We start from the raw sequence: 21,224 nt of genomic DNA, 5'->3' as shown, positions 1-21,224 counted from the left end.
ACCTCAGCGTTCGATAAACAGACTTACTTTGAGAACGAAGATAAAGGAAAGTATTCTTCGAAATCCTTTCAAGATACGACATCCGTAATTTATAGGCATGGGTGGTACCTATGAAGCTGCGCACCTGGTGCTCCCAGATGCCTAGAGATAGGCCCCTGGCTACGAAGTACCTTAGATAACTACCTAGCCAAGATTAGCCAAGTTCAAGTTGTACTACGTGCCTGGAACTACAAGGCTGGAGCTAGCCTTCTTAGGCCATTCACTCAGCCTCGTCCCACTATCCAGCTGTCACTCATTTGAATTTCCTCCTGTGCTTTTCTTGTGCTTCCTCCAATGAATCGAAACTACGTCAAATCCCAAATCTAATATATATGTTATACCAAAGGTTAACACCGTCAACTTCAGGCATCACAAGGAAATAAGTTCAACCTCCTTGGGAGCAGTCCTTAAGCTTTAACTACGTCGACTTTTTCTGATATTGTCAGGGAAATTATAGTTCCACTCGGCAAAACTGACAGGCAAGCATGCCACCCTCAAAGAAAGCGCGACTACGATCAGAGAACATGTCAATGGACTCAAAACAACGGGCCACATCGACGCCAGGATCGACATGTGCCACAACACCTGATCCATCTATGGACACTGACTCATCACTCACCGACGCTCAAATCTCCATTGCCGACCAGGTCAACTACTGGCAAAGCATCAGCCCCGACGTGACGGGCATGCTCGGTGGCTTTCCACAAGTCTCGCGCATCGACGTCCAGTTCTCACGCAACTTCATTCAAAAACTTCGAAGATTCGACATGAAGAATGCGATCCAGACGAACAACAACAACAACAACCAATCCGAACCCCAATCCACCGGTCCGACCGAGAAGTCAACAGGATCGTTCGCATTCCAACACGCCTTGGAGCCCGGTGCCGGCATCGGGCGAGTGACGCTCAATCTCCTCGCGCCATTGTGCGCCAAGATCGACATAATCGAGCCGATCGAGAAATTCACCGCCGTGCTCACCGCGCCCGAGAGCCCGCTTGTGAAAGCGCACCAGCTGCAGCGAGTATGGAACCTCCCACTGCAAGAGTGGACAGCCGACGCGACTCCATCACACCAGCACCCCGAGTCCACCACCCTAAACAAACCACAATACGACCTCATCTTCAACCAATGGTGCCTGAACCACCTGTCGCTCGCGTCTCTCAAATCGTACTTCCAGTCCCTGATCCCCCTGCTCCTCCCCGGCGGCTGGATCATCGTCAAGGAGAACCTGTCGACCGACGCATTCGGCGCCGACGTCTTCGACGCCGAGGACAGCAGCGTCACCCGCAGCGATGCGAACTGGAGACTGGCCTTTGACCAAGCCGGGCTCAAGGTCGTCAAGACAGAGCTGCAGACGGGGTTCCCCAAGGAACTGGGCTTGTTTCCCGTTAGGATCTATGCGTTGAGGCCGAGATGATAGAAAGACGCCGTGCTCTTATGACGTGTATGAAGGTTTTGCTTTGATGGTTGTGGTGGATGTTGCTTTGTTGCGTAGACATACATTACTTGTTGTGGGCGTGCTTTGCGGTGGGGTGAACGCTGTCGCTGTCTAGTATCACCAGTGGTCTAAATTACTCGCGATGTAGAACCCATACGCTCGAAGCAAGAAAAGGTTGTATGAACTCGGTTTTGAACTTTGAATGCCGAGAAAGACATCTTATGCTCGACTAGTTCCTGTTACGGACTTCGCTTGCTCGCTGAAGACGCAGCGCTTGCTTTCATTTTCATTGCTGAAATACTGCCTCCACTCTTTAACAACAGCACAAACGCCTTGCGAAATCCCCTCTCTTGGAAACAGCCCCACGGAGGCCATAATGAGACCGCTCGACAGTAGCACTCTGCATTGGTACCCTTGGTGAGCCATGTGAGAGCGACCACCAGGCTGAGAATTGCACGTGTCTATCATTGGTGATGGTGTCTAGTCTAGTCAGACCTGTCCAACATCCCATTAGTAAGCGATTGTGGAACGACAGCATCATCTGCCGATTCCCACTCGTCAATATGAGCTTTGCTGATAGCGTTCAAGCCAGAATCGTCGCCGGTTCCTTTTGGGAGAGTGTTCTCACCATCAACATCGTCGTTGACGCCGTCAGTACCTGCGCTGTCAATGTCCGTTTCATAACCACCTTCGAGAGTAGGTTGACCCAGTGATGCCTTTTCACCAGCCAAGTCAAGAATGAATTGCCATTCAGCAGCGGTGACAGGAGAAACGCTGAGCCGGCCTTGCTTGAGCATAGACATGCCAGCCAAGGCACTATCGCTGAATGACTTCAGCTCTCGCAGAGTAACCAACCCATCAAACTTTTTGACAAATTCGACTTTCACCATTTCCCATTTAGGATTGTCACGGTCGGACTTCGCATCGTAGTATGGATGGTCCGGGTCAAATGCTGAAGGGTCAACCTGATGCTCCTCCACAATACGCATGACTCCCGCAACACCTGGTACTGCACAATTGGAGTGATAGAAGAATGCCAGATCGCCCTTTCTCATGGCTCGCATATGGTTCCGTGCTGCTGCATTACGTACGCCTATAGAATCGATGTTAGATCTTGTATCTCGCCATGTTGAGTAGAGAAAGCTTACCATCCCATCCCTCAGGCTCTGCTTTTGAAGCAAGATCATCGATGGAAAATTTGACGTCGTGACCCTTTTCAATGCGTGATTCCGGTTCAGCTTTCATGAGCCAGTATTGGATATCTCCATCCACAAATCCGTTATCTTCCCCTGTGGTGGCTTCATCGACTTGCTCAGTGTCGGCTTGGGTATTAGTGACTTTGGCTTCGCTTGCTGATGGTGTGGTTGTGGTCTTCTTAGTTGATGGGGTCCCTCTCTTTTTCGCAACAGTAGGAGCAGCGGAGGGGGGACGACCTCTTGGTTTCTTGGTCGCCGCCTGAAAAGATGTTGATACTAATGTAGTCAGCTTGAAAGAAGCATGGCTTGACTCGAGGTAACGTACCAGCAGTCGTACCGCCGCGCACCGGATGTGGTTGACGAGTCGCTGTTTGCTTGCGGGCATTGGGAGGTTGTGGGATTACTTTTGGTGGTCTACCACGCTTCTTTGGCTCGACACTGATAGAGAGTGCTTTGCCAGGGCTCTCCTCAGTGGCGGGCTTAGGCGCTCGCTTTCTAGTGAGACTGTACTGCGGTTCACCAACCGAGCTCCGCTTGGGGCGCCCAGTTGAAGTCACTTCAGGAACATCAGATGTGTCGCCAATGCGGACCTTCTTTGCTGGCGTGGAAGCACCCGAGGCCGTAGCCTTTCGCTTCTTGGGGGGCATGATGTGAGAGATGGATGAAACAAAGATGGTAACCACTATCGTAGTTGACTGAGGACTTCTAGAGAAAACTCCGCAATACCATAAAGAGCTCAATAGTGCTCGAGGACAAACCTCAGTAGACTTCCAAAAATCTTTGGGTGGAAGTCGCGTCTGACATCGCGTGACCAAAATCGGTTAGAGGGAAACGAGGTTGAGATCTGGGGAAAGTCTTGGCATAATTTCCACGGAATATCTATTATCCGACAATTAATGCCGCAATACATAGAATTGTCGATCATGGGTACATATTGGTGTGGTTAGTTTTTTAGAAGCGGACTACGAGTGAACTCCCTCAAGACGAGAAATTGGCTCGGAAACCCTTGCCTCTATCCTGTCCTGGAAATAGCAGATTAGAGGCTTTGCGAATGTGAGCAATACGGATTTCCCCTCTCCAAGTAACCGGGCTTTCACTAGCTGGTGTTAGCCTCACACGTGTCTCAGCCAAATGAATCATCACATCCTTCAGGCGAAAACCTTGGAGTCATCACCCTTGAGAGAACAACCGGCATCAATGCATTATTGCCTGTCAACGCTACGAATCTGATCCCATCACCAAGAAATGTCGGGTGGCAGGACTACCTTCCGAACTTGCAGAAATGCACTAGTGCGGCGTTAGGAGAAACTAGGCTATCCATGTTCTTGACGTGCGACATTGAACACATGCCGAGAATCATGGAATCTCACTCTTGCTCGGCTGTCAATTCCCAGTCACCCAACGGCGCAAGCCATTCAATGCAGATCCTGCAGGTGACAGGAGCTTGGGATAGGATGACGGCGTGATGGCGACTTCTCGCGCGCGAATAGTCATGGCCCAGGATTAGGTCCTGTTCTCCAGTGGTGTGGCATTCGGAAAGCTGTCAGCTCATGCACCTACTTCGTACGGGCAGGTGGGGGGTCGACGGTCACTCATTATTCCCTTTCCTACGCTGCCTCAGGAAACATTCTCAGAGGCTGCTTTTCGATTGATTCCGTTCATTGTTTATCACCCACCTTGTATGTCAGAGGGCATATGATCTGGTTTTGAGGGCAATTGATATTATATGTCGCATAGTTAGATCGGGTAGCTTGTTGGGTCAGATAGGTGCGGACTCTGCTCAATCGCCAGTAGCGGCTGGAAGCACCACCACCACAAAGTCGACTTGGAAGATGTCCTGCAGCCACGTGTCGTCCCGCGAATCGAGCACCGCCCTTGCAGAAGATCTTACTCGTGGCTGACTGCTGCCGGGTCCTGTTTACGGATACTCATCAACAAGGCCGAAGCCCACAAAGTGCCGTGACCAAGCTTGCTTCTTTTGCCCACCTAGTTGCACTCCTTCTCCACCGTTCCACATCCGCGCGGCGCGCTCCCTTAATGGCCTCACATGGCCACCATCTTTACTGCAACCTGCACGCAAAGATGCACGACTTGCTGCAGCGAGCAAGCACTAAACAAGAAACACCCCCTGGTAGGGTGCCTTGCCACCCAGACGCTTGGTAGAGCCGTCAGTCACACACCAGGCCCAGAAGAGCTTTCTACTACCTAGATACGAAGTCCTGCGGAACAAGTACGGATACCTCTGTTCGAACCAAGTCCTCTATGCAGCTTATCGAACACCATTCCGAAGAGTGTCAGTAACGGGAACTTTAGAGTCTATCCGTTTGGTCGACCGGAGGATTTCCTTTGTTTTCAAGTTTATTCAAGATTGACTTTTGATTATCAACCCGTGACGGTCATGTTTCGAGCTCGGAGACTGCATGCAAGCGAAGGCTCAATGGTCGAGACGAATGCAGAATCCTCCTCTTCCGCTCTCAAAACAACCAATGTGTTACTCTGATTGTAGGTCACACGCCATTAGAAGTCAGCTACGTCAAATGAAGTGGCTCGTCGCACCTTCACCACTTGAGCTTGAGATGAGTGGGCTGGCTTGGAATCAAGTCGATGGAGGCAGGAGAATTTTCCCCCCTCCTTTCCCCTCGGGCACTGAGAGGATACAAGATACGCGTGACTGCTGACACACAGCCAAACGCATGGCCCCATGAACCTTGTGCTGCAATGCAATGCACTGCAGCCCTTGGGCGTAACCTCTGCTTTTGTGCATTGGGCCGCCTTGCAGTAAACTTACCCACGAGTAGGTAGCCAAGCTAGTGCCAACAGGTATGCAAGCACTCAACCCAACTTCAAGTTTCCGTGGCTTATCTGCAGCAGCCACTCCAACCTATCCGGTATCTGGTTAATCTCTTATTTGTCACAAGGAAGTTGTTTTATGAGTTCATCCACCATTCTGAGACCGCTACTTGCGACTCACGTCGTTGACATCAAGTTGAACGCACATTGTTCGTCAAAAAGTATTATTGGCACCCCACTACGTATGGGGTTAGTGAGAAAGCAGCTTTCTTTTGTTGCCCAAATTATGAAGCATCCAATTGCACCTAGAGCACTTTATCCAAGGAAAACCACAAATAGCACTCAAATTAATCCTCTCTCTTTGCTGCATCAGACAAATGTGCAGCACGGGCACCCTTCACAGACCTATGGAGGTGCCCCGTGGGCATACTGGCGCACATTTGAGGCAGTCCATCAACAGTGCAGCGATGACTACAGTGGCCTAGATCCAGTGTCGCCCACATTAGCATGGTGGGTCGTAAGTATGCGTAGCTTGAACCTTGGGAGGAATGTATGCCTTAAGAAATTGCAGAGTCTACTTTGCAGGCTGCCACGATCTAACCGTACCGTGCTGTCAAATGCAAATCGACAGGTTGAACCGTCCAACTTGAAGTGCTTCAGCGGCAGATTCCCAAAGAAAATCACTCGAAAGAACTTCGCGGCTTGCCTCGCTTCGATCTACCTTGCATTGATCTCCGAGGTGGCTGAATTTGGTGCCTCGTGGTATCTGGTCCCATGATCCCAGTCCAACCAAGTCCAGCGCTAAAAGAGTAGTTCGAACGTCAAAAGAAGCCGGAAGGAACACTGCGGCTAATCTTAACCCACGGACCACTACCTGCTAACACAACTCATCGGCCACTACGTACCAACAGTAACTACGGAGTTCATTGACCAGTAGTAACACGCAATGACATTTTGGTTGTAAATGTTTTACTCTCCTTAAACTCCGTCAAGCCATTTCTAACTTGCCAGCTACAAATTGTGGACGATGGCGTTTTGGACCTTTCTCCCGGGGAGCCAGCGAAACAAAATACTGATCTCCGGAGGCTCTGCTATCCGCAAAGATGCCAGTAGCCAGCGAATGGCAAGGTTGAATGCCACCGAGTCCCGAACTTCGTCACCGCACCGAACCAGTGAACCATTTGATGTCGTTTATCCCGTACTCGGTAGAGAAATTATGTTGAACGCGAAACCCGCAGATATCAAGACCATGTGTGCTGTTTATGCGGAGTATGTCAAGGAGAAGAAGCCTCCCGCACCCATTTACGTGTATTACTCCGTCGCCTAAAGGTCTACAAATTTTGTTTTGATGACCCAGTCCGTGGGCAGGTTTTGGTCGAAAAACACACCCAGATAAACGTACGAGGTACGGACTCTGGTAGTCGCTAACTACGTGTAGTAGTGCCCATCCTACTCCAGGCGTCCAACTCTTCTTCACTTACCGACTTGGCTGGCTGGAACTCTATCCGGCGCAATTACCACTAACGTGGCACTAGAGCGCCTTGTGGGCTCTCGTCTGCCGGAAACACCTCAAACACTGGACCGTGAAACTTGGACTCTGGGAGGCAAGTGCTGGGAAGTGTGGTGTGGTGTGGTCAGCGGTACAATCCAAGCGGCCGGTGTGCCAAAGTTTCTTCTTCGTTTGAAGCGCTTTCCCGGAAAACATGAGACCATCACATTATTATTGTCATGGACTTCTTTCTTAGTCTCATCTGTGTCAGATCGACATCGCTGGCCTCTCCATTACTATTGAACGGCTTGCGAACCGAGATTTGTTTCAAGATTGAATCCTCGGTGTCTACGCCAATAATGATGCTCGATCGTGTTCACTTGTTAATACGAATTGGAGAGATGCCCTCGACAAACAGCCATTATTCGCCTGTCGAAAGTTACATTCTTCACCGCCAACTTCCCGATCTCCTAGATAGGTCTTATTAGAATTGAAGAGGTCGATTGCAACTGGAGATGTTCCACAGCAGGTTCCCATAGCAGCTCGTAGCCCGTAGACAGGGTTACCAGTGAACGTTAGCAAAGTTGCGGAGTTCCCTCGCAACTGTTAAATTGGTTGCCGTGCCCTATGGATCGGACCCTACTGGCAGATTCGAGGCACATCATTCCCCCAAGCCACCACTCATCAGTTCAAGATCTCAAAATCGTCAAGTTAATAGTAGTAGTGAATGTGTAGGCTCACCGCCTAACGTTCCGTGCAGAGCAGATATTTCGTAAAGTAGAGCGGTGAGGGGATATGCTAGCCATCTGGCTAGGTAGAGAAACAGAAAGCATGACAGAAGCCTCCAGAAAGCTGGACTATCTCAAAAGGCTTGCGTGGTTGGGTGAGCACGTCTTCTGTGTGGTTTGTTGGGGACACTCCTCGTTTATGGATACATAAATGTATTCAAAAAGTACATACTGGTTCACCATGACCAATAACTCCTCTATACGTGGCCATCCCAATTCCTCTTAACCAGAGGCAAGCTTCGTTGCCGTTTCTCACTCTTTGGGTGTACATATCCTTCTGCAATAGTAGCCTCTGGGGCTGTGTCAATCTCCATGACCCCTTCGTTCAAGTCGCAAAGCGATTTCTCAACGCCCCATGTATATAGAACCAATTAATCGAGGAATTGTGTCGGCCGCAGGGGTATCTAGTATATGCAATTGGTACTTTCGATCAAAACTCCATAAACAGTGAAAACATCGCGAGCAAAATAAAAGGTTGAGTTTATAAGGGCAGGATGTGAGAAAAGAAAAAGAAAACAGCGCCAAAAAGCAAATTGTGTATCATCCATCTCCCAACGCTTCCCAAGGGTTTGTGCAAATGGGCTTTGAATATGAGCCACACTGACGACACTTGAGCATCCCATTTCTGATCTCGGTAAATTCGTAATCATGTCCCGCCACGATGGGCTAAGGGATGCTGCATCTGAGGTTGCCCTCATCGTCGTCTCTCTAGGAAAATTTCATCTTCATAAATTAATGCCTTTTTCGTATTCGTTCTGCGAACCTGTTCGTTTATCGACCTGAACTCCAGTTCTTGTCGTACAACTCTCTTCCAAGCGGATCATACGATTGTGACCTTGTAATGGCTGGGCCTAGCGGTGGTCCGGGTGGGAGTGTCCTCGGTGTTCCGTAAGCAGTCGATGAAGGTGGTGGAAGGGGGTTGGGCGGAGCAGATGGAAATCCGCTGCGATAACCGGACGCGGGTGGAGACTGTCGTTGCTGGGTCGCAAATGTTGGGTGATAGTCTCCAGTTCGACGCCGTTGAGCCGCCGATCCGGACTCGGAACGTTCATGGTAGATCTCATCAGATAATGGAGGATTGTCTGAAGTTGAAGATGGTGCCCCGGTGTTCAGCTGTGTATGTTGTGGTGATTGAGGGCGTGCTGGGAATTGAGAAGGCGGAATATAATTGCTGGCGAGATCGCGGAAATAGTTTCTCTCGTTAAGATAGAAATCGCGCTCCTCAATCAGATCTCGAAGTTCCCCTTGCAGGCCGGATATGGTGGTCGATGCTTCCTTCTCCTTCTCCTTCCTCCTAGCCCGAAATCGCGCAGAGGCACCTGCATTACGCTTGCGCTTCTCATCAGCCACCTTTGATGCTTGCTGCGTGTCCACTTCCACAGGCAGCACCATAGGACCCTGATCTGTGGACAATCGCATGTTCAGCGACGATTGGCCCATCTGGTAACCTTCGTGGGGGCCATGAACGTGAGTTTCCTGACCATAGCCCGAACCCGCAGCAGGTAGTACTCTCAACGGACCTGAAGAATGGGTTGCCGACCCTCCGTGGCCATAACGGTAAAGTGGTGGGGATTGATCAAGTCGTCTATATGACGTCTGACTACTGACCGAATGCTCAGTCTGTGGAGTGACTATTGTTTCTGTTCGAGGTGTTTCTATGGGATGTGCAGATCGTGACTGCCTAGAGTCCAGAGAACCATAGTGAGCTGGGTGGGTACCTGTGGCAATTGATAGTGGTGGAAGAGGTGGTATCTCAGAAGATCGATATAGACCAGGTTCGGCAGTATATGTGCGTCCTCCAGGTCCAGAAATATTTTGAAGAGGTTGAATAGTAGAATGGAAAGAAGGATTTCTTCTTGCTCCTAGACTTGCAGCACGAATGGCAGGGGACTTTGGGGTTAGGACTCGTCTTCCAGCACGAGCAGAAGAAGGATAGTCATGATCTCGGACAGGAGACCTGGGGTCTGTCCGCTTACGGCTTCGAGGAGACTCGGCAGGAGCAGGTAAAGTCTCACGTGTACTGGCAGTCATAGGAAGCGGTGGGGGTAATCTGATGTGTCCAGAGTCTCTGTCTTCATAGTCTGCTTGAGGATTGAGGATGCTTTGTACACCAAATGCCCGAGAAGGAGTCTGCGCTGTTGATTCGGCGGAGTATCGGCGGCCAGCCACCGCTGCTGTACTAGACTCTATCAAGAGCCTTGCTGAAGGGGGGCCACTCTGACCGCCATGAGGGTCCGTCCGAGCAGCGCTGGCCGTACTCGGTCTCGAAGAACTTGCGCTCGCCCCGGATACATAGGAAAATGGGTAATGTGTACCGGTGGTCGCTGGGGACGTCGTCGTCGGTAGGCCTGCTGAAGGGGGTTGTGACATGTACCCTTGGGCCTCCTCGTGCGGCTGGAACCCCAGTCGCGACCATGAGGGTCCCTCCTGCGGCGCCTCTCCGCTTCCTCTCCTCCACCGATCTTGAGTATCTATAGGAGTCTGTGGACTGTTCTGAGCAGGCTTGAACTCCCAAGACTGGTCGTAGTAGCCAGGGTTCCGGGTGGTCCTGGGGTACTGTGGAAGAGGAGAGGGTTTGACTCCGAGGGTAGCCAGATTGAAAGCCTTAATATGCTGGAAGGGTTAGAGAGGTTGGATCAAAAAGCAAGGTTGGCCCCAAAGCAAGACTTACAAAAGGACTTCAGAGGACCTTTGGTGCAGTCAGACGAGGGGTACACGAAGGGATATGAACCCGGAATGAAGATTGCGCATTCCAAGACCAGGAGCATTTGAGCAAGCGTTGCAAGGCTTACGAGGAGCGTTCAGATAATTCGCTGTTGGAACAAAAAAGGCGGCAAATGAGAGTCATTAAATCCAAACCCCAGTTCTGAGAGGTCCGTTCGAAACTATGAAATTGAAGCCAGGCAAACCAAGACCGGCGATGGCGAAGAGCGAGCGAGAGCAATCACTTTTGGCCAGCTAGCCTGAGGTCAGTCAGCTCGTAATATTTCATCGTACGGAGTTGACGGTAAGCAGAGGTACCATTGATTTAAATTCCTGGGACGGGGAAGCGGGAAGCATTATTTTGCTGAAGTGATGGAGAGGTCCTTCCTAGGCTTCTAGCGCTGGCAGGCTTTGCGTCGTCACGATCTTGCCCTTGCTCGACAAACTGGGATGTTTTGGCATTTGGGCCCAATTCTCAAAAGGCAAGCATTCCATCGGTGGGTATCGAGCAGGGGAGATAAGAAGGGGATGTGGGTCGCGCCGTCCAGTGGTCACCATTACGGAGTCTCTGGGTACGAGTACCAGGACCAAGTTCTACTTGCAGCCTGCAGGTTGACGGGCGAAAGGTTACTGGCCCTCATCTGCGAGGTGTGAGGAAGCAAGCCAGGGCTGTGAGGAACTAGCTCATGGCTCGAGCATGCCTTTACAAGCGCGTGATGGCACCACAAGGCGGGATGGGTGGCAGCTCTGGGCACCAACGTGATAGCGCGAGCTGGGTCGGCATGGCGGTGATGTGGCGCTACGGACGGCTGGGGTGGTGGTAACCGTCCGACGAGACATGGATCCCATTCGGTTTAGACTCAGGGACTTTGACTTGGAGGGGCTTAGGGAGATCCCAAGCGTGGTCCACATAGCCTGTGGGAAAAAAGATCACTTCGGGGGTCGTGACCCATGTAGGAAGTGATCCAGTGCTCTAAATAAGAGGAGTCGGTCAGTGACTTGCTTGGAACCTGGAAGTTACAGTGGCAGAGCAGCCTATGAGCTCTGTCCCCTTGGGATACGATCGAAGCGGAGCGGGCAGAACAATGACATTCTCTTGACAGACAAGGGGCCGAAAGTTTATCACGCAGGATGTCAGGCATGGAAGGCTAAGATGGCAGCATTCGTCTTAGCCAACAAACCTACCGACTCCTTGAAGCAGGTTCAACTCTGCAATGCAAAACCATGCGTTCGAGTACCTTTCTTGGCTTGACCCGACACCGGGTTGCTTCCCCCGTCAGGAATGACCTCAGTGAAAAGCCGTAAACAAGTACGGATAGCGTCGACTCAGAGATGCTAGCGGGACTAGCAAGACGATCAACTCACTGTGTCGTGTGGAATTGATTGGCTCGCGGCTCTGATACCATTTCGCCTGGGTTTAGGCGTCAAAGTTCCATCCCCTGTCTACGGAGTACTGCGAACGACCTTCGTCTACATTCGGGGCATGGAAATCCCAATTGGTCTTCGCCCTGAGCCAGCAGCCAGGGCAACCCAGGTTGCAACAACACTTTACATCTTGAACGGTCCTGATATCTCCCTCCTTTAGTGACGAATTCTTTCCACTATGATCCAGGGAATCGGAAAAGGCCATCGTCAACGAGAAGGAACCCCTGTTACACCCAACGTGAAGACCGAATTCGGTGGCTTGGACGAGGTTTCCACCTGGTCAACGCCTAATTGTTCTAAAATTGGTGCACCCAGGCCTAATTTTTGGTTGGACTGGCAGAAAAGGGACTCGTTATACTATTTTACTGTAGCACCAGACAAGTTGTTGCTTCTCCTTCATGTGGTTAGGATGAATGCTGCTTGGAAGACAGCAAAACTCGTCAACACCGTCTTGTGCTAGCAATTGCCGTGGCCGTTTGGCTGGTGGTTTCCAGACAAAATCCTTGCCGTAGGGGGCCAACGGGCGACCAAAGATGACGGGCCCGCGGAAAGGGAGCCGGTGACGTGATCGATTTAACTTCAGACATGGTCGGAGGAGAAAGGACTTCGTCAGTGGCGGAGTTACGGCACCAAACCAGTCCGTCGGTTCCCATCCTCCTTGGCGAGGTCCTGTACCTCCAAGGATCCTCCTAGGAAGAGGTCGATCCAGTACTTTGTAGATCACTGCAGTAGCTCTCCTCAGGATCTGGAAAACAAACTCCTGCAATTCTCATCTCTAATGGAGAAGCAGATTGCGATTTCTATAGTCCTCCACAGCCAGCCAGCATGGATCCGAACTGCGTCGCCATCCCGTGCCGTGGACAATACGAAGTAGCTATCGCCCCCACCCCCATGAAATTCGATTACTGACGCATCCGACGCTCAAAGAACCTTTTCGGCTTTCCTGCGAGCGTGGGATGAGAAAGTGGATACGTTATCCATACTCCAGACTATGCTCTATTAGACGTATCTACTATTACACAACAATCCCATGGATGAATGAGGGAGCGAAGGAGGAAGTGGGCTGGCAGTGCAGGCAAATGGCTCAGAACACACCAATCTCCTTTAAGCCCAATAATACGAATGCCTCGTCCCTTGTATAAATTCGCAATTTGACAAAGTTACGTGGCATGGGAATTGGATGATGCCTTTGCTGCAAGGTATGGCTAAGCAGACCGCTTCCAGGTAGCAGTGGTTTCCTTCGACAAGCCTCAGAGCTCCTCACCGCCGCCATAGCACTCCATATGAATTTTTGTACCAAGTACGTCACACCGTCTGCTGGATCTACAGTATCTCGGACCTGATCACTTGCAGATTGTACGCCCGTTTTATTTCGGATATCTGGGTATCCGCACTAGGTGCTCGATGTCGGACCCATCGGACTCCCTCCGAATCGATAAAATGGATAGGTATTCCGTACGAGCATGAGTATACTTGGAGCTCCACCGTAACTTCCACCTCAAAAAGAAGCGAGCTCCTAGTTGGGATATCTAGGAGTCTTCTTCAAGCTATTGACATGGTCTCAACACACTATTGGGACAACAGTGGACGCGCTCGGGCCTTGACCATTTGATAAAATTCGCGATTTTGTGACGAATGCCGTACTCGTAAAGTGCTTCAAGCTGAGTTAGCTCCTTGACCAACCCTTCCAGTAGACCTAATTCTTTGATACTGCAAGGGCCCGCAATGGGCATCATCAGCTGTCTGGGGATGATTAACGGAGTCTATCATGCTACAGTGAGGTAGTCCACGATGTCTGGAATCTCTTGCCACTGACTGGCTCCTTTCGTGACTTAAAACATAGATAGTCACACCGCAAGAAAGGGCCTACGGCAAATCAGAAATGTATGATTCTTGCTCTCGCTGCGAAGAGCATGGTGCCGTCAAGCTCGCTCGCCAAATTCATGCATGCCACTCTCAGCTGGTAAGTAGCTAATAAGGCAGATTCTCTTGCACTATTATTAGCGTAGCTTAGCTGATCGATTTTTACCTGATTCACAGGTAGCGTGTACGGCAACTAGTCAGCATGCTTAGACGTCTGTGCTTCAATAGTATGAACACCGAGCCTAGGCTAAGATCCCTGGATTCTGAGAAGCATAACAATAGCGTAAAATTTATACTGTTAGCGTTGGATTTGTTGTTAACAATCTGGGTTCGGGTGCTGCCGCGGATTTCTGCAAGTAATCGTACTGTACCTAAGGAGTTAACTAGTGGATGCCCACGCAATACTAATCAGGCTGTTACCCAGATGCAACCCATCTTTAATCTCTTAACCTGGGCTGATATCAAACTCCAACCACATAAACATCCATCGACTAAGTACTCCGGTTTCGTCTTCCAGCGGCTTGCAGACCCATCACCCTGTTAAACCGGGTATCCTTCTCAAGTCCCAAACACGCACCATTTACACCTTATTGAAAGGTGTGTACGGAGTATGCTCCATGGTAAGAAAAGGTCTGTGAAAGGTTATGGACATCACCACATGAGGATACCTGCGACTGTGATAAGCTGTTTCACACAAAAGGTGGTGGAACGAGTACCAGACCAATAACGTTGGGCGTTGTTTCACCAATTGCGACACTTTTTCGAATGTGTTCAAATCACCTGCGTTGGCAGCTTGATCAATGCTAGTAGTAGTCTTGCATCGACCTACAACCTGAGATGGTCAGTGTGGACCGTGGTGTTCGGGCTTTCTGGAGAATGACGTTGCTTCCTTGATAATTTCCCATCTCAACGGTAGATGCTTCCATTGTTTCCGTGGAGTGAATTTGACAGGGAAAGGCCTGCAAAACTCGTTGGGGGGTCCTTGAAGAGGGGCGGTCCGGGTTGGCCACGTGCCGTGCACTCGCTGCATCTAACTGCCCTCTCCTTGACACAAATTGGGTATCGCTGTCTCGACATGTTCACTCCACAACTAGGTGCTGATTTCAGTAATTCTGACGGCGAAACACCGCTGTTCTCACAAGCATATCCTCACCTAGCAACACATCAGGAGAGGCGAGTACAGGCGGGGTGAGATCAAACGACTGAAAACGCAATTTCCATCGTCGCAACGGCATCAAAACCTGGGAGACGACATTCCCAAGCTAAAATCCCGTGAGTTGACGAATGACGGTAGTGGACCTCCGATTTTTATTGAGAATTCTACTGGCATTACCTTATGTGTCTTTAAGAGCACATGCCATTTTCTTAGATGGAGCATCGTAGCCTCAACAGTTCTGATTTTTCCATCTTTCATAAATGCCATGGCCTCGATTTCCATCGTGTGATAACTGGTCGAGTCCAGCCCAGGCCGATTTATCTGTGCTGGTTGATCTCGAAACTAATGCTACATGAAGATACGCTGGAGCAACTGTTCCGGAGAAGTGGATATTAGCGTGCTGCCTTCAATCATATGCTTGCATGAAGATAAGATGGCTACTTAGTAAATTTAAGCGAGGCTTTCGCTGACTCTCGCCCAAAGCATCTTGTGTACGGGCACAACTCAACACTTCCGGTAGGTAGCGCCGCAACGATACATAGGTGTGGCAAGGATTGTGACAAGGAGCTTGAAGTTGTACAGATTGTAAGAAGAGGAGGAAAGGGCGGACCTCTTGGTCCAACTCGGATACCGGAATTCGGCCAAGGAAGGATTTGCGAAATAACATTCGACGCTTTTCACCGTCAGGTTTTGTTGTCTGGAGTTACAAGCGAATACATGCAATTCATTTGGCCCAGTGGGCAGTCAAAGCTCCAAACAACCCTGCGAACATGCTGCGCCATGATGAAAGTGTCGGCATCCCGAAAATCCTTTTGTTAGCGCGTTCCAAGGTAGTCCTGGATTTAAAAGTCACAGGGGGCCACTCGTCAACGTAGTTCCAGAAACCAGAGATGTTCCATGCCCTTACCTAGATTAGCAAACGAACTTGATGTGATAGTCAGGAGCTGAGGCTCCAACTGAAGCCGTTTTAGTGCATTAAACACACCACCCTTGTCGACAAATGCCTCTTCCGGGGATTGTTTCTCGCTTATTTAATTGCAACGACAAATTGATTCTAAAAGGTCACTAACGAAGCCTTTCTCACCCTGGACAAGACTATCGATGACCAGGTTTTACAGCCTTGTCAAGGGCGCAGTCAGACCCCTGGTGTGGCCCCTTTTGGGCTTCAACGGTTCTGAGACTGGCCCTGACACTATTCCTGGTTGATTTAATCATCAATTCCACCACTCAGAAGACGCCGTCAAACCAAGAAATAGTATTTTAATTTTACCAAGTCGCATTGCTCATCCCGTACCTTCTAGAAGAAAATTGGAATGTTCTATCCCAAGCGAGCTCGATACTTTGGCATACCCTTGATGCCGACCTCGACCCTGAACAAATTTCCAGCGAATTTGTCAGACTCGGGATACTTTTCAGGCTCGGCTTCTTTGGCGCTCGTGATGAACAGCTCTGTGCCCGCGAACGTTGGGCAGGTGATATTGCGTGTTGGTAGGTGGATAATGCCGGTAACGACACCTTCGGGCGATATCCGAATGACCTTGGAACCGCCGTAACAGGCATGCCAAATGTTACCCTCGACATCCATGGCATGCCCATCGGGGTGTATCCCTTCTTCGTCCAAGTGAAAGAACAATCTTTTGTTGGAAATTGCTCCGGTCTTAGAATCGTAGTCGAATGCGTATACATTCTGCACGGGCGAATCCGTCAAGAACATCGTGCTGTCACTGGCGTTCCAGGTGATGCCATTGGGAATGGTCATTTTCTCGTGCATGGTATGCAGTGTCCCGTCGTGGTCAAGTCGGAAGAGTACACCCTCCTCGGTGAGTTCGCTGATCTCAGGGTCGACGAAGGCCTCGACCCAGAATCGACCCTGAGTGTCAACTGCCCCGTCGTTTGATCTCAATCTATTCTCTCACGTCAGATCAACAAAACCATGATATCTAAGAAAGACCATACCTTCTCGTCTTATCTTCCGCATCAGCGCCGGTCCAGTACTTCGCAACATATTCATGTTCTCCAGTCTTGAGATTGAACTTGGTAACACCATCCTTTGCGCCTACCAAGATGACCTCTGAAGAGTCCACGCCCTCGATATTTGCAGTCACACCGATAGGCATCTTGGTATCGATTGTTCTGACGGAGTCAGGACCTTTGGCCAGATCCACGATGAACAATTTCTTATTGTTGATATCCTACGTTGGGTGTCAATAGAGGGGGCTTCAGTAGGTGAGTCGTTAGCAGCTCACCATATACCGGAGTTCATGGCGCTCCTCTGAATAATATGGTCCCTCACCAAGGCTACATTTTGAGGGTATGTATGCCTAGTCTGATCAATACACATTCTTATGCCACCAATTTTGGCCCAGAATTACCTCTTTCACTGTCCACTCCTGGATCCCCATTTTTATAAGACTGGTGTTGATATTGCCCTGGCACGGAACGGAACAACTAAGGAATAGCGACAAGTATGTGCGATCCTTCCGTTGTCACTAGGTAGTAATGGTTTTCGCACACATAAAAAGCTTGGGAAGTCAGGGAGACTGTCGGAACTCAACCATCAGACGGATGATGCAAACATCCGTCATCAATTGCCGGGGGTGAGTGGCAGAACTTATAGTCAACTCTAAGTTTGCCAAGATATAACATGGAGATAAATAGTTTCGATGGAAATCAGTTTGCACAATGCTACCTTCAGGCTTGCCTCGTCCTTCCGTCTCTAAATCGGCCAAGGTGGACCATTATTATTTATTAGGCAAATTGAAGATGAGAGAAAATTTATGGTTATCATAGCTGACAGACGAATACCCGAAGTTGGCCCGGCGGCATGGTTGGAAAGCGGCAGGTAGGTGCATGCAGAATGTGAATACACCGTCTAATCTTGGTAACTCCCACGATCAAATGCTGTTGATTGTGTCCTTGGATGCGAGGTAGTGAGGCATTGGTATTCGACGGGTCCATATCAAGCTGGCCGTGGACGGTGTAAAAGTGCTGGTATCACCACGAAACTTTCTCCATCCCCACGTAATGCCCATTGAAACCAGCAAACCTATCAAGATTTTGACTTTCGAACCATAGCAGCAATAAAGATGGATGGTGGTCCTGAAATATCAGCGGTCCCAAGACTGAAAGCTCGAAGTATTTTCGTCGACTTTATCCAATGCTAACAGATATGTCAACCTCTATAAGCGGCGTAGAGGTCTGTTACACGACAGAGCATGAGATGACAGCTAGCAAGACCAATTAGATGACGGAGTTGAGCTTCTAGAACTCTGCTCCCATGTCAGCTCATCAACTGAGTTTCAGACGCTCATGGAGACGATGCTCCATGGATGTTATTAGAGCCTTATTTGATACCGGGCATTTCTGTTTGAGGAAAAAAGACCTGCCAGGCAGTCAACCGCAGCGTATTTTATGCTCGCACAGCTGGGGCAATGTGGGCTTTGATAGCCTGCGTGGCATTTCCGTCGTGTTGTCGTAGTAGGTCCGTTGCCTTGACCTTTGAGAGCTCAAGTTCCTCGACCTAGAAGATATCAGCAGCTTTTCTAGTAATCCAGGTCCTTCTACACTCACCAAGAAAGCCACGTCTTCCGCAGCAATTTTGATCTTTTTCTTCACCTCTACCTCTTTCTTTGCATCTGCTTTCTTCGGGTCGTCCTTCTTTTTGCTAACGCCGCTTGCAATCTCCAATCTCGACATGGCTTTCCCTAGGGCTTCTTGATCTGCAGCCGAGGGTTGTTTGTTTGCCATCTCCCCATTCTCCTGAGACATGCCATTTGCATTTAATGAATTTAATGCCGCAGCGGCTTTGCGGTCCTCGGCGTTGGCTGGGAGGTCTTGAGTGGTCTCATCGTCGCCTGCATCGGCCGCATTTGATGCTGAGGGTATAGGTTCCGCCATGTTTGTAGTTAGCTGTTTTTAAAAGTCGGTAAGAGGTGTGTGTCGTGGTTGGAACTTTTGATGATTGACCTGCAATCGAGTAGTGAGTTCAAAATGTGTCCCAAAACGGCATAGCTCCGCGTGACTCATCTCCCAGGGGTCGGGGGTCAAACTTCCACCACAACTCACAAATAAATCTGCTCTAAAGAGTATCATAAGACGAGAGCCCATTGTCGTAGCGAATCTACAGCAGTTGTGAGCACGAGCTAGCGTGGTGTGGTCAGTCAGTCGATCATAAGTGCATCCAGTGCCCAGCCCAAGTCAAGAAGATTGCATGAGACCCTTCTCGCCCTTAGGAGAGTCCTCATAATACCCATTTCACGACAGGATTTGGATCCTGCTTGCCGGTTGAAGAAGAAATTCCAGACGCAGTGAATATGGCTACAAATGGAACACCAACTGTCGGCTGGTCACCTTCAAGTTGGAAGAGCAAACCAATCGTTCAGGGAGTCACTTATGACGATCAAGCTTCATTCAAAAAGGCACTCAGTAAACTGAACACCCTTCCACCGCTTGTCACACCCAGAGAAATTGCCAAACTCAAGAACGAATTGCGGGAAGTGGCTTTAGGGAATGCATTCCTACTACAGGGCGGTGACTGCGCAGAACTCTTCGACTACTGCAACCAAGACATGATTGAAGCTAAAGTTAAGTTGCTCTTGCAGATGTCGCTAGTCTTGCTCTATGGTGGGAAGAAGAAGGTGGTGCGTGTCGCTCGAATGGCTGGTCAATATGCAAAGCCACGGTCCTCTCCCATGGAAACAATTGATGGAGTCAGCATGGCGAGTTTCAGGGGTGACATCTTGAACAGCTATGAGGCGGACCCAGTCGCACGAGTACCTGACCCTAACAGACTCGTCGATGCCTATTTCCACTCAGCTGCTACCCAAAATTACCTACGCGCGGCTCTATCGTCTGGACTGGCTGACTTACATGCGCCTTTGGATTGGAGTCTGGGCCACGTTCGTGACCCCAGCGTTCGAGACAACTACCAACGAATCGTTGAGCGAATCACAGACACATTGGATATGATGCGCACGATAGGTCTCGATACTGGTGGTGGTTTAGAGACCGTCGATCTCTTCACCTCTCATGAAGGCCTACTGCTCGAGTACGAACAGTCCCTCACTCGTCTCTTCAAGCATCCATCGAACGCTCTGCCTGTCGATACTCCCCTTTCCATACCATCAAATTCATCCAAAGCCCGTAAAGCGTCTCTTCCTACCCAATTTCCGCCACCCTTGCCACCGACCGAGGGATACTACGATACATCTGCACATTTCATCTGGATTGGTGATCGTACACGGCAGTTGACGCATGCACATGTTGATTTTTTCCGTGGTATCGCCAACCCTATTGGTGTGAAAGTTGGTCCCAGTATGCCACCTTCAGATCTTGTCCCCTTACTCAACATTCTGAATCCAACTCATGAAATTGGTAAAATTGTTCTGATTACCAGATATGGACAAGAGAAGATTGCAATGCATCTACCAGGACATATCCGTGCTGTGCAGCAATCGCCACACCGTGACACAGTGGTTTGGCAATGTGACCCTATGCACGGGAATGGAAGAAACGCCACCGTCACTGTTCCGAATTCATCAGGTACAAGCACTACGACTATCAAAACCCGTCGTTTTTCAGATATCCTATCGGAGCTTCGCCAAGCTCTACAGATTCACAGATCAATGTCCAGCTATCTAGGTGGAGTACATCTGGAACTTACTGGTGAAGCTGTTACGGAATGTGTTGGAGGTGCAGAGCAACTGACCGAAGAGGACCTCAGTCTCAATTACACAACATTCTGCGATCCAAGGTTGAATGAGAAGCAAGCTCTCGAACTTGCATTCTTGGTGGCTGGCTTTTACAGAGAATCCGAGGTTTCGGACAGCAAAAGCGCATGAATTTTTTCCTAGAGAGAACGCCTTCGGGCACTGTCTAAGCCATTACAATTTGCCGATTTCACATATCGGCTAGGACGCGGACTAAAAGCTACTGCATATTATATCTTGTTTCTCATCACGGAAAGCCTCATCGGTAACCGCGGAAAAGGTGCGATATTGGCGCTAGTATTATTGTGAAGATATCCCTCCGAGCTAGGTGCTAGTTAGTTCGTTTCCGAGTACAGTCAGCTCTCTCAATCTGCTTATATAAAGTGTTGCAAGAACCAAAACTTAACATTAGCTGTTTCCGGCGGATATATGTGCCTCACTCCCATACTATCTGCACATGGGGTCATGCTGCATCGTTCCAGAAATTCCTTTCGTGACATTTGGTGCTCCACAAGTGCCAACCCTGTCAACCTTGTCATCCGTCAGCTTGCGGACACAAGTGGGCAATGGTAGCTATTCCAGTAGGCATATGTGGGTACCATCGGTACCAATTTTGGTCTTTGTCGTT

General features: G+C 49.7%; 6 protein-coding genes across 6 annotated transcripts; 2 read left to right on the top strand and 4 right to left on the bottom strand.

Moving 5' to 3' along the window:
- Nucleotides 1-524: 524 nt before the first annotated feature.
- LTR84_000158 (uncharacterized protein) lies at nt 525-1,457 on the top strand (the record flags this gene model as incomplete). The annotated part of the gene is made up of 1 exon (XM_064843789.1): nt 525-1,457. One exon carries the CDS (start codon nt 525-527, stop codon nt 1,455-1,457), a length of 933 nt encoding a protein of 310 aa, XP_064711649.1.
- Nucleotides 1,458-1,963: 506 nt separating this feature from the next.
- On the bottom strand, nt 1,964-3,321 carry LTR84_000157 (uncharacterized protein; the record flags this gene model as incomplete). The annotated part of the gene is made up of 3 exons (XM_064843788.1): nt 1,964-2,571; nt 2,627-2,950; nt 3,000-3,321. 3 exons carry the CDS (start codon nt 3,319-3,321, stop codon nt 1,964-1,966), a joined length of 1,254 nt encoding a protein of 417 aa, XP_064711648.1.
- A 5,191-nt stretch (nt 3,322-8,512) lies between these two features.
- On the bottom strand, nt 8,513-10,111 carry LTR84_000156 (uncharacterized protein; the record flags this gene model as incomplete). The annotated part of the gene is made up of 1 exon (XM_064843787.1): nt 8,513-10,111. The coding sequence occupies one exon, from the start codon at nt 10,109-10,111 to the stop codon at nt 8,513-8,515; it is 1,599 nt and encodes a 532-aa protein (XP_064711647.1).
- Nucleotides 10,112-16,206: 6,095 nt separating this feature from the next.
- Nucleotides 16,207-17,290, bottom strand: LTR84_000155 (uncharacterized protein; the record flags this gene model as incomplete). Its single annotated transcript, XM_064843786.1, has 4 exons — nt 16,207-16,792; nt 16,845-17,080; nt 17,135-17,209; nt 17,261-17,290. 4 exons carry the CDS (start codon nt 17,288-17,290, stop codon nt 16,207-16,209), a joined length of 927 nt encoding a protein of 308 aa, XP_064711646.1.
- A 1,007-nt stretch (nt 17,291-18,297) lies between these two features.
- LTR84_000154 (uncharacterized protein) lies at nt 18,298-18,785 on the bottom strand (the record flags this gene model as incomplete). Its single annotated transcript, XM_064843785.1, has 2 exons — nt 18,298-18,408; nt 18,459-18,785. 2 exons carry the CDS (start codon nt 18,783-18,785, stop codon nt 18,298-18,300), a joined length of 438 nt encoding a protein of 145 aa, XP_064711645.1.
- A 416-nt stretch (nt 18,786-19,201) lies between these two features.
- On the top strand, nt 19,202-20,728 carry ARO8 (Aromatic/aminoadipate aminotransferase 1; the record flags this gene model as incomplete). Its single annotated transcript, XM_064843784.1, has 1 exon — nt 19,202-20,728. One exon carries the CDS (start codon nt 19,202-19,204, stop codon nt 20,726-20,728), a length of 1,527 nt encoding a protein of 508 aa, XP_064711644.1.
- Nucleotides 20,729-21,224: the final 496 nt, after the last annotated feature.

This window comes from Exophiala bonariae (genome assembly GCF_035927105.1).
Source record: "Exophiala bonariae strain CCFEE 5792 chromosome Unknown scaffold_1, whole genome shotgun sequence".
NCBI classification, from domain to species: domain Eukaryota; kingdom Fungi; phylum Ascomycota; class Eurotiomycetes; order Chaetothyriales; family Herpotrichiellaceae; genus Exophiala; species Exophiala bonariae.
This window is presented reverse-complemented; position numbering and strand designations above follow the sequence as displayed.